At 49.7% G+C, this 11992-nt stretch overlaps 1 protein-coding gene across 1 annotated transcript; it reads left to right on the forward strand.

Annotated features, from left to right (window-relative positions):
* The first annotated feature begins 2404 nt into the window (after positions 1-2404).
* Positions 2405-11247, forward strand: LOC127300920 (protein RER1A). The gene is made up of 3 exons (XM_051331120.2): positions 2405-2925; positions 10574-10754; positions 10847-11247. Exons 1-3 carry the CDS (start codon positions 2429-2431, stop codon positions 10901-10903), a joined length of 735 nt encoding a protein of 244 aa, XP_051187080.1. The 5' UTR covers positions 2405-2428; the 3' UTR covers positions 10904-11247.
* The last annotated feature ends 745 nt before the right edge of the window (positions 11248-11992 follow it).

The raw sequence follows: 11992 nt of genomic DNA on the forward strand, positions 1-11992 counted from the left end.
TGGACGGTTGGACGTAGGTGCTCTCTTGGAACATGGCAGGCGGCGACGACGAGTACATCGAAGGGGAGAAGGACGACAGGGAACTGGTTGTACCTTGCGTCGGCCATTGGCCGGGGAACATGGCGCCGCCGCCGCCGGGAACATGGCCCATGCTCATGGCCATGCTGATCTTCCTCGCTTGTTCGTCCTGGGCCGCCGCCGCCGCCCTCTTGGCGACGCCTTTTTTCACCCTCTCCGCCCTGCCGCTTGTTTCGACCTCGCGCCGTTTCTCGTCCGCCGCCCACTCTGCGTTCGTCATGCCCGGCGACCGCTCCTTTTCGCCCGCGGCTTCCTCATCGTCGCCTTCGGCGGCATTGTGGTGGAGGGATGAGAAGACGAGGAGGAGAGCGGTGGTGGACGAGAAGTCGAGGCCGGGAACTGGAACTGGAAGACGAGGAGGAGAATGGACAAATTCGGCGGGAGATATGCAAGCAAATTGGAGGGAAAATCGACAGGATTTAGTTTTCATGTCGCCGACTACGCGGGTCCACACGACGTTTCGCGCCAAATTCTTTCGTCCGGAGTCCCCGAGCGCGCCCCGGGGGACCGGGGATGGTGTGGGCTCGCCGGATGGATGAAGAGCCAAATCCGGACGAAAACGAGGAACCGGGGGCGCGACTGGGCCGAATTACACCGTCCGGATGGAAAAAACGTCGCTCGGGGGCCTCGTCGGGAAGACGAGTGGAGATGCTCTAAGTGTCCATGAGCACGCGCCTAGAAATCTGAGCCTCACCGGTCTAAAACTTTCATCCATCCATCCGGCGGCGGTAAATAGAGCCGGATTTCGGGCCATTGATTTAGTCGAGATAACAAATCGGACCCATTTTCTCCTTAGGGCATCTCCAGCGGTGCGACGCAAATGGTCGTTTTCGTCCGCCGTGACCGGAAATGCGTCTGGCACCCTCTCCAGCGGGGCGACGCAAAGTGACCGGGCCGTCCGCGGAGATGCAAACCTGGCCCAAATATGCGCCTCGGATGCGTCTCCGCGGACACTGCGCGGACGCCGAAAGTGTCCGATCGTATCCGGCGGACGTTTCGTCGGGCCCGCCTGGCAGCGACCCGGCGTCGATGCGTCTTCTCAAACGCGCCTGCGACTGGCGCCGCTGCGTCGCTTCGGCAGTCTGCGCCACGTTAATGGCAATGCCTCGGCTGCCGAGCGGCCGCAGCCCACCTCCACCAACCACGTTAATGGCGTCGCCACGCGTCCCGCGGCCACCGCATGCCTCCGGCCTATATAACGGGGCCGCGCCTTCTTCTTCCTCATCCACTCCCTCCATAGAAACCCTAGCCGCCACAAAGCTCCAGCGTTCCGCCGCCTAGGTGTTCCTGCGACGCAGCCAGCCCCGCGAGGAAGACCATGGCGGGTCCTGGTGGCCGGCAAGGCGGTCGAGGCCGCGGCCCTGGACGGCCCCGGGGATGGGGCAGGGGCCGCCGTGGTGGAGCAGCTACGGCCCCACGCTCGCCGTCGCTGCGCCCTCTTCGTCTTCCTCAGACGTGGAGGGACGCCGCCGAGTTCCTCCTCCGCATCGACGACGACCCGCTCGGCATCAAGCGTCTCCCGGACAAGTTCGCCGAGTTCGTCGACGGCGTCGAGCCGGCGCATTTGCGGCTACGGGAGGCCAGCACGCCTTAGCCGGGCCGTGGAGGTCTGTTCGACGGGCGAGGGCAAGATGTACTTGCACACCGGGTGGGGCAAGTTCGCCCGTGACTGGCGCTCGAGCCGGCTGCCAGCTCACCTTCCTCTACGAGGGAGACGGTGAGATGGTCGTCAAGGTCTTCGACGACACGGCCTGCCGCAGGCACTACCACACCGGCGAATCCGAGTCGGACTCCGATAGTTAGAACGTAGAGTGTTCTTTCTTTGCAACGAATCTGACTACGGCCAGACGAAGCCAGTAGTGGAAGGTTTCTGTCTGTTCGCCTCATCGGTAGAACCAACAAGGGCACCGTCAATCCTCCCGCTGGATTTTCCAGTTTGGGTGACTGGGTGTGCCCTCGAATGTTCTTTCTTGGCAGCGAACATACGGAAATCAACACAACTGGTTTCTATTTTTAAAATATTTATATTTGTGTCCACTATGGTACAAACTATGTATTAGTTTGTGTAAACCATGTTCCAAACTATGTATTAGTTTGTGTAAAATAATCTTCCAATTTGTAATATTTGGAAATATGTTGAAATTAAAAAGAGAAAAAAAAATGCGTCGAGCCGCTGGAGCCAACCCCAGACGCAAACGGACACGCGGACGAAAACGGTCATTTCAGCGTCCGCTGCGCGACGCAAATGGACGCGCGCGGACACTAAAATGCGTCGCGCCGCTGTAGATGCCCTTAAATGCAAATTGGACACATTTTATCACTCCATAGTCTGGTTGGAGCCTTGGAGTACATGCGTGGTACCAAACACGGCCATAATCGCCACTCGGCTGGAGCCTGGAGGAGCGTTGGCGAGCGAGATCCCAATCCCAGTCCGCCCGACGCAATGATGGACCCCTCCTCCACCGCCCCCGCCCCCGCCGCCGCCCCGGCTGCTACCACCGGCAACGGTGACGGCGGCGGGCCTGCCGCCGCCGTATCGGCGGCGGTCACCACGGCATCCCGGCGGTTCCAGCACCTGCTGGACCGGTCCACTCCGCACGTGGGCCGGCGGTGGCTGGGCCTCGGGGCGGTGGTGGTGGTGTACGCGCTGCGCGCGTGGTTCGTCGGCGGCTACTACATCGTGACCTATGCGCTCGGTATCTACCTCCTCAACCTCCTCATCGCCTTTCTCTCGCCGCAAGTTGACCCCGAGGTAGCCGAGGTGCTCGGCGGGGAGCCCTCGCTCCCCACCCGCGCTTCGGACGAGTTCCGCCCCTTCGTTCGCCGCCTCCCTGAGTTCAAGTTCTGGTGCGATCCTTTTCTCCCGCCTGCGTAACTCGGATTCAATTGTTACTGTCTGTGTGGAGCAACTGGAGTATTTGCTTATTTGATGTCATATGAGGATATGCTGTGTTTGTGCTATAGATCAATTCGAATCCAAGGGTATAGAAGTTTAATGTTTTGCTAGGATCTTTGAGCGTTCTGGTGAGATTCCACGTGTGTTATAGAGGGATTGTAGTAAATACTGTGGGATCTGCTGACATTTTCTGTCGGTGCTGAAAACGTGACATCTTATCTATATGGGAGAGATGGGAAATATTTAATGGTGAAGTTTCTTGTGTTGGTAGGTGAGTCAGCCAATTCCTGTCTTGGTTGATGAAATGCTGGAGATTGATCTAGCACTGACCTGATTCCTTAAAAACTCTTTTGCATGAAAGTTGTGGTTATGTAATTTGTCATATTCTGTTTAGGTTGTAAGGTCTTAATTGTGGTTTCAGTTGGTGCATAGAGTCGAACTGGTCTTCCATTACGTGCTTTTTGTTTGCTTGGGAGTTGCAGTCCGGCCTGGGACTCAGCTGTGGATTGAGGTTTTTATTGATATGTGTAAAAAGTTGTGGTAGAAAATTCCAATGTAAACATAAAAATATACATAACAGTAGTCAGAGTATGATTTGCACTCAAGACTACAACCTAAATAATTATGAGATGTAATGGAACAAGTAAAGTGGTAATATAGTGTGGTGGTGCCACATTGGTGTAACTGCTACTGCAGCAGACAGAAGCTGAATGAGGAGTGGATAGGATTTGGAGGGTTAAGGAAATTAGCTAATAGTATAGGTTGCTTATGGGTGACTTCAAGACTTGATTTAAGAAATTTGACCAGGCTGAAGGTTCAACCCGAAGTAGACTACAATGATTTCTACTCCTACCCAACACATAGCAAGAAGAAGAACATAAGAAAAACTAGTTAATATTGGTAGGAGAACATAAGAAAAAGGTGCAATGTTTGTATTTGTGTTTACATTGGATTTTGTGATAGCTTACTTGTAGCCTTATATGCAAGAAAGATGAGTAGTTAATGTCTGATTGTATTAGTTATATAGTATATATATTTTTTGTTAGTTGACTAGGAAATATGACTGCACATCGCTATGGCTTGATTTTTATTAAGTATCTTTAAGCCATGGAGAATTTCAGTACTAGATTTTTTTTGCGTGAGCTCTGTCCCTTCCAAGTTGACCATGGATCAGAAGTTGAAACCAACCGCGTGAGCCATTCAACCATGAGCCCACCACTCTCCTCCTTTATCTCTCCACAACTCATGCAACTCTTATCCCTTCTCTTTCTTCTTCCTTGGCCCGGTGCAGAAAACATAAAAAGAGAGATGAGGAGAAGAAGAGGCCACCTCGCTGCAGCCAGAGACAGCTAGCTTGGACCTTGCTAGAAGTTGCGCATGACACGGCAATGGCGGGGAAGTTACTTAGGGGTGGGGCCGGGGCGCGTGTCACCGGCACCGGAGACAAATGTGGTGTCGGTTGAGCTTAGAGGGATGGCCGAGGCAGCGGAAGATTGGCGGAGGGTGTGACTAGGACATGGTGGAGAAGTGATGCGCTGCGGAATCGCACCGGCCGCCGGTGGGGAGGCCAGTGGTTCAGCCGGCGGAGGTGGCGGAGGAGATGGAGGAGGTTGTGTCGATGCCGTGGCGGCGCTCATGCTTCTCCCCCTCCTCTCTAGCGGACTGCGGCGATGCACCTTCCCCTTCCTCTTCTTCCCCACCTCCGCTCCGACAGCTATAGGAATTTCGCCTATGGAAATGGCTGACCGTAAGCTAGCTGCCCCCTTTTTACGGCATGAAGCACTCTTGACTGGTATGCTGCTACCGTCCAGTATTAGGGTTGCTTTCTTGTCGGGTTGTGCTATCATTAAGAATGGCAAATCTTTTTTTGACTGCTGTCGTCCCACCATAGAAATGATGCTTTTTGTTGACACGTGTCCACGCCAAGAAAGGTCTGCTCCATGCGTAATGGCATATATATCATGGTTTTAAAGGCGGCCAGGCGTCCCAAGGCGATGGGGGTGCGCCTGGACGCATGGGCGCTCAAGGCGCGTTGCAAGGCGACGCCTTCGGTCGAACGCTCGAAGCGAAGCGAAGGACAGGGCTCCGGCCCAGTATACTCAAAGGCAAAAAAGAATTATCCCCGGCCCAACCGGCCCAACGAGATGGGGCTGGACGAGCAAGGACGCAGCTCAACCTCGACCTCTCTGTCCCCCACCGAGAGAAGAGGAGGCCATCCGAGATGGGGCAAGGAGGAGGAGGAGGAGGAGGCCGGGCAGAGAGGCAGCCACCACGGCGCCCGGACGCGCTCGCCGGCGGTGCTGCAGACTCCTAGGACGCCGGCGTCCGTGAAGGGGAGGGTGCTGGCCGGAGAAGGGGAGGCCGGCGGAGGAGGATGGAGGACGAGATCTCTCTCAATCGATTCGATTCTTGACTGGTCTGTTCCCCTCTCTCTCTCCCCTCTGTTTCCCCTCTCTCTGGCCCCCAATTTCTCGCCAATTTCTGAGTTCTCGCCATGGTTCCCGCTCGCCTCCTTTGCTTCCGCTTGACTTGTCCATGGCGTCCAAAATGGGCCAGAGCGACGCTTTCCCCGCCTAAGCGACGACTTGGACGCCTCAAAGGGCGAATCTGGACGCCTTAGACAAGATCCTAAGGCGAGCACGACGCCTTGCCATCTCCGGGCGCTCGGACGCTTAAGCGTCGCTTAGGCGACGCCTAGGCGACGCCTTTAAAACCATGATATATATCACCGTCAATAAAACCAGTTTGGACCTCCAGGTAGCATGACGCTTGTTGCAGGATTTTTTTGGTCGGGCCAGAAATTTTGGCCGTTGTCTCCTATATCACTTGCACTGTAGAATATTTGTTAGCGCGCGTAGATGAAAACACCTGACCTGCTTCCTATATGTCTCCAACACTTATATCCTTAAATTGGCCCTATGATTGGTCCACCACCCTTGCTACTCCTTCCATCCAAAAATATAAGGCATGCTTTTTTTTTGCACGGTCTTTGATGCATGACTTTCACCACTAATATATCCAAAAAATGTATGGGACTAGTGATGTATAAGTTGTATCATTCCATCCGTCTTGTAAAACTTTCATTTGTCGTCTTGTTGAACTCTTTCATTTCATATATCTTTATACTATTTTTGTGGACATATTATATGTAGGATTCATACTCGAAGTTACAAGTTCTTGACCAGCGAAATTTAAGGACGCCTTATCTTTTGGGTTGGAGGGAGTATAGCTGATCAAAATCCTATTTGCCTGGGCCTTCAGGTGGAACCAACCGCTTCCTTGATTCTAGATTGAAAAAAAATTCTCTCAAAAAATATGCTTCAGTGTCTCCACACGTGAAAGGCACACCGCTTGATCCCCAATTTTATTGTTCTTTCTCGTGCTACTTCATGCGCTCATCTTCATGTCAATGTCTATGAGTATAAGGCCAGTGCGCTACCTCTCCACACCTTCTCTTTGTCAGCCACAATGGGGTTTCCTGTCGTACCTCTTGATACAGTTAGCATTGCCCTCTTTTAGGCTTTTTTTTACTTAAATTGTACTGTGTATTCTAGAGTCAACTCAAAGAACATAATGTTTTACAAAATCTAGTTGGTATGCTACAGATGTTGATACAAGGATCCCACCTGATCCTCTCGGGTGTTTGCCCGATCTTTCACAGCGAGACAACCTGGTAGTAGATAAACGGCGTAGATGAACTGAACGCCTCAAAACGAATCTACGCTAATCCTTGATGAACACAAGAACCTTCGCAACAACTTTATTAGATAAACGGCGGCGCTGTCCCCGGAGGGATGCTTCACCAAGGAGCACAAAGTCTAAGGACTGGATTTTAATCTAAACTGAATGCTAACCCTAAACCTAGCCGCACCATCTCCTTATATGAGGGAGAGGTGGCCGGCCTGCCCTAGTGGGCCTCCCTAACTTGGTTTGGACAGGCCCAAACCAAAACTAGCTCAATCTTATTAAAAACCCTAATTGACCCACATATGACTAGAAATATAAAATAGATTAAATAATATAACTAGCTAGGTGGAGTCCTGAAATTGGGCTTCACCTCGGCCTTCATGCCCGTATCATCCTCCCCCCTTCAAGAAGCGTTGTCCCCAACGCTTGAGTGTCTTCTCGAAAAGGTGAGATATGAACATCACACGTCCGCGCCGTCTTGAAGTCTTGCCTGCCTACCACACCACATCCTCCCTCTCGGCATGCTTGACTTGATACAGTACTTGGCGTCTCCTTTCTTCTCCACATGAACTTGGACTTTGGCGCCAACACCTTCTTATCAACTCTTGATGGACCCTGTGAACATGACCCTGCACAAGATGTGTAATGCTTGGACCACATAAATGTCGAACACGTCCATCCTTGCCTCTATGCATCCGCGGTGTCGCGGAATACTGTCGAGTAGTACTCCTAGCACGGTAGTGCCGATGCCGACTGTCTCGTGTGACATGCTCGCCTCCCACTCCTCCCACGCGCATTTGTAAATGCGCTGAAACACCATCAGCACAACCATCATCAGTCTGACAACCTGCATCAACACCAACTGGAATTGTAGGACATAATGCAATATCCTTATCAACAATAGGCTTAGCTTCAGCCGGCTTGTCACAAACAAGAACTGGATTGTCATCTACAGGCATGGCTGAAACATCACCAATATCGACGCTCGGAACATCATGCACCTCATGCTGCACTTTAGGCTTGTGCAACCTCTCCTTACGTACCACTAACTCCACATCGGACTTGATATGATCATCACCCGTAGGCTTCGAAGTCCGCTGTTTGCCACCATGCAGAAAAGAATATGTATTTGCTCTCCCAACATGTGTCACATTACGATCATACTGCCATGGACGCCCAAGTAACAATCCACACACCTCCAATGGCAACACATCGTACTCTCTCTCATCAACTGTAAATGGCACACGCACCTTACAGCATACCACAGCTATTCAACCCCTCAAGACGTTTAGGTTCAGGAAGACGCCATGTAGACAACCCCAATGCTGCCACCATCGCCTTGCTTATGCCATTAGTACATCTACCACCATCAATCATCAACTTACAAGCTTTGCCTTTTATCATGCACTGAGTCTGGAATAAACTCCACCGCTGATCCTTGTCAACTGTCTTGCAAGCTTCATCTTGTACCTCCTTGAGTTGCATATTCAGCCCGTTCAATGGTACATCCTCCTCATAGTGCCCATGGTATCAGGTTTCTGCTTGCATGCACCACTTGGGCAGCTGCCCACTTGTCTCCATATACGGTAACACGAAACCATTACGAAGAAAAGTTTTGAAGTCCTCCCAAGTACAAGCAAATTCTCCTCTTTCAACCACATCACACCACCAACGGTCTAACTCTCGTCCACTTGCCAGTGAGCAAGGACATACGCATCATACCCACTGAACTTCCCATTGTATCTCTGACATCGATTGAAACCCAGTATCATGTTTCTTTCCCAATCTTGGTACTCCTCAACTGTCGCACGATGGTGTTAGTACCAACTAAGCTTGGATTCATGATGTCAAGATAATCATTAAAAATAGCACTGGACTTCTTTCCACAAGAACATCACATGCCCAAAACATCTCCTGGAAACGAATCCATCTCTGGTACGGTCTTCTTGGATCGGTGTCGGAACAATGGGTCTGGATGCCGATCTTCTTGAGCAGGTGCCGGGTGTTTCGGCACAGGGAACCGGTCTTCTGCCGGCTTTACAGGTGCCGGGTTGGTCCGGTCTGGGGACCGGTATGCCGGTATGCTGGCTTGGAGACCGAGCGAGAGGGTGAAGCCCCCTGGATAGTGCCCCGGTGTGCACCAGCGCAGAGGCCGGTTTCTGCCGGGCCGGCCGGTGATGGAGCCGGCGGCACCGGGCCTGGTGCCGGCCCATCCGGTGTGGTGGCCGGTCTGCCGGGCCTGGTGCCGGGTGCCTGACGAATCTGCTGCATCTTCTTCCCGACTCCAAGCACAGAAATTCGCTATTTTACCAGCAGTAACAACCCTAGACGGTAGAGATGTGCCCCAACAGTACAAAACCTTCCTCCACGTCAACTTCCTTCAACCCTGAGCAAGAACTCCTCCGATGCAAACCGATCTAGAGAGATCGATCAACGTGATACGAGGATCTCGCGTGATACGAGGATCTCGCGTGGTCCTCTCGGGTGTTTGCCCGATCTTTCATAGCGAGACAACCTGGTAGTAGATACTCCCAATCACGCGCGGAATGCAACCTGAAGTAGAGGAACGAATCCAGCAAGCAACGTGTAGATGAACTGCACGCCTCAAAACTAATCTACGATAATCCTTGATGAACACAAGAACCTCCGCAACAACTTTATTAGACAAACGGCAGCGCCGTCCCCGGAGGGATGCTTCACCAAGGAGCACAAAGTCTAAGGACTGATTTTTAATCTAAACTGAATGCTAACCCTAAACCTAGCCGCACCATATCCTTATATGAGGGGGGAGGTGGCCGGCCAGCCCTAGTGGGCCTCCCTAACTTGGTTTGGACAGGCCCAAACCAAAACTAACTCAATCTTATTAAAAACCCTAATTAGCCCATATGACCAGAAATATAAAATACATTAAATAAGATAACTAGCTAGGTGGAGTCCTGAAATTGGGCTTCACCTCGTTCTTCATGCCCGTATCAGATGTTCTTGTTGTAATAATCCAGTTCTGTTCATTTTAATTCTATGGAACCTCTCTTATTTTGGACTTGTCCATATCACCCTAAATTTCAACCTTAATTGGATGATAAATCCAGTGCTGTCTGGACAAAAAATCTTAATTTGAACCATCTTGTATAATCTTATTCGCTGTTTAATTGCTGAAATATTTTGAAGTTACTCAGTAAATGAGCTGGCAGTCTGCATACAACTATACAAGTATACATAAAGTCAAGACAGTGTAAAATTTTCACTTGACCTTAATAAAGATAAACTTTTATGCGGGTATCGTGCATTATCGACTTGTATCTCTCCAATTAACCAAGGTTTATGGTGTAATCACCATTGATTCTCTTGCAGTAGTGGATTTTAAAAGGAAGAGCTTTTCCATACACATTGTTCACTGTTTTGGGCAAATCACACCATTTGGTCATTACAGTACACAGTCAAGTGTTTTGGCAATCTACCAGCCATTATTTTCTACTTTTATTTGTTTACAAGTTACTACAGTTACATTTTCAGTTTGCCTGGTAATGTGTCCTCGACTGACCTCGACTGTTCTTTGTTTCATGATATCCTCTTGTTTCTTGGCCAGATTGCTATTCCAAGTTATTGTTAGCTTTATATAAGCGTGTATGCCCTAGGTACTTTATTTTGGTGCTTTATATGTTTTGCCTTTGCCACAAAAGTTGTTTCAGTTAAAAATTTATGTGGCAATGTATGAAAATATGTCCTAGAGTGGCATATAGTTGTTTGCTATAGTAATGTGCTTTATTTTGCACCCAAAAGGACATATAGGAATGACTTATTTCGTTGAAGGATACTGTAACTTCTCTTTATTTTTACTCTTTCATTGGGGTAAAAGTAATTTTATTATCGAACTGATCATTGGTGTTCCTTGTACTGTCTTCTCCTTTCCAGGTATTCTATTGTTAAAGCATTCTGCATTGCTTTTGTCATGACGTTCTTCAGCATATTTAACGTGCCTGTGTTTTGGCCTATCCTTCTCTTCTATTGGGTGGTGTTGTTTACGGTCACAATGAAGCGTCAGATTCTTCATATGTTAAAATACAGATATGTTCCATTCACCTTCGGGAAACAGGTACCTTAAATAATAATTTTAATTAGTTGCTCTAGTTGTTGACATGATCTTCAATATCTACCATGTTGTTGATACTTGGTTCATTTTGTCAGCGTTATAATGGGAAAAGGGCAGCTTCTGCGGATGATCTCACACTTCCCAAGGATTAAATACTTGGGAATCTTGAGCTGTGTAATGCTTAAGAGTTAGAAATTGCTTACCGTGGCTGCACTCTGCCGGCAACTCCCCACAGTGGTCTGAACGTTGCAAAGCTAACAACAAGCATTAAAACTCATTGAAACCCTGGTATCTTTACTATGCTGAAAAATAGGCTAGGTGGCCTAACCTGGATTTCAATTTTCCGGTGATGTTTTCCTGTATTTGAGCTAAATGATTCTACAATTTATTATTCCATATTTCCTTGTATCATATAACATGGAGAAGATGGTAAAGAATATTGTATACTTTTGTTAAATCCTTTATTCAACTTGGGAAACCCTCAACTTTCTAATTTTATCTCTACGACTCTACGTCCGTTTGTCCAAATGCTGGGCTGAGTCCTGCTCCATCCTCTTCTATGCCCTTTGTTTGGCAGAGTAAAAGTACCATATTTGGGGCTATATTAATAGTTTAGTACCTTTTTGGATTTTCTTTTAAGATAACTACTAGTTTTGAGGGGTGGTGTTACAAATTGAGCTGTGGGGCCCTCCCACATGTTGGTCCCCATCTTCCTCCTGCGGTGACAAATTGTTGCGCCACTGTAGGCCTCCCCCACTTGTGCTAACAGACGCATGTGGTCCTCCATACGCTTGAGGCCACCATAGTTGAATGGATCGGGTCAACGCTGGGGAGCTTTCGGCACAACCGGGGAGCTTTCGGCACAAAGTGCTAGGAGGCCACCGTGTTAGAAGCCACACTGAGACCTGATAATCAATGTAAAGCTCGCCCTTCGCTTTTCTAGACTAGTCTTGCTCAACTAATTGAGCCATTGTAGCCTTGTACTTCAGTCGCGGTCGAAATCCCCATTGACAAGTTTGTGGCCGTGGCGAGCTAATCAGGTCGACATTGTCCGATTTGTTACACTAGAAGCATCATAGCCACCTAATAAGTAGATGCCGACAGACCATTGGAGCTTGAGCATCTTGCAGCGGTAGACCTTGGTAGAAGGTAGTCCCGCCATGGCTGGACCTTGGTGGCCGAGCGTCGCAACCACGATCTTCCTGGTTTCGAACCTGAGCGTAGTGCAAACAATCCACTGT

Source organism: Lolium perenne, chromosome 7 (assembly GCF_019359855.2).
Source record: "Lolium perenne isolate Kyuss_39 chromosome 7, Kyuss_2.0, whole genome shotgun sequence".
Classification (NCBI taxonomy): domain Eukaryota; kingdom Viridiplantae; phylum Streptophyta; class Magnoliopsida; order Poales; family Poaceae; genus Lolium; species Lolium perenne.

Bases quoted from the DNA above. Each gene is read 5' to 3' on its own strand.
- LOC127300920 (XM_051331120.2), top strand. From the start codon at position 2,429: ATGCGTGGTACCAAACACGGCCATAATCGCCACTCGGCTGGAGCCTGG. The intron at 2,926-10,573 runs GTGCGATCCTTT...TCTCCTTTCCAG, and splicing joins CTCCCTGAGTTCAAGTTCTG to GTATTCTATTGTTAAAGCAT. The intron at 10,755-10,846 runs GTACCTTAAATA...TCATTTTGTCAG, and splicing joins CATTCACCTTCGGGAAACAG to CGTTATAATGGGAAAAGGGC.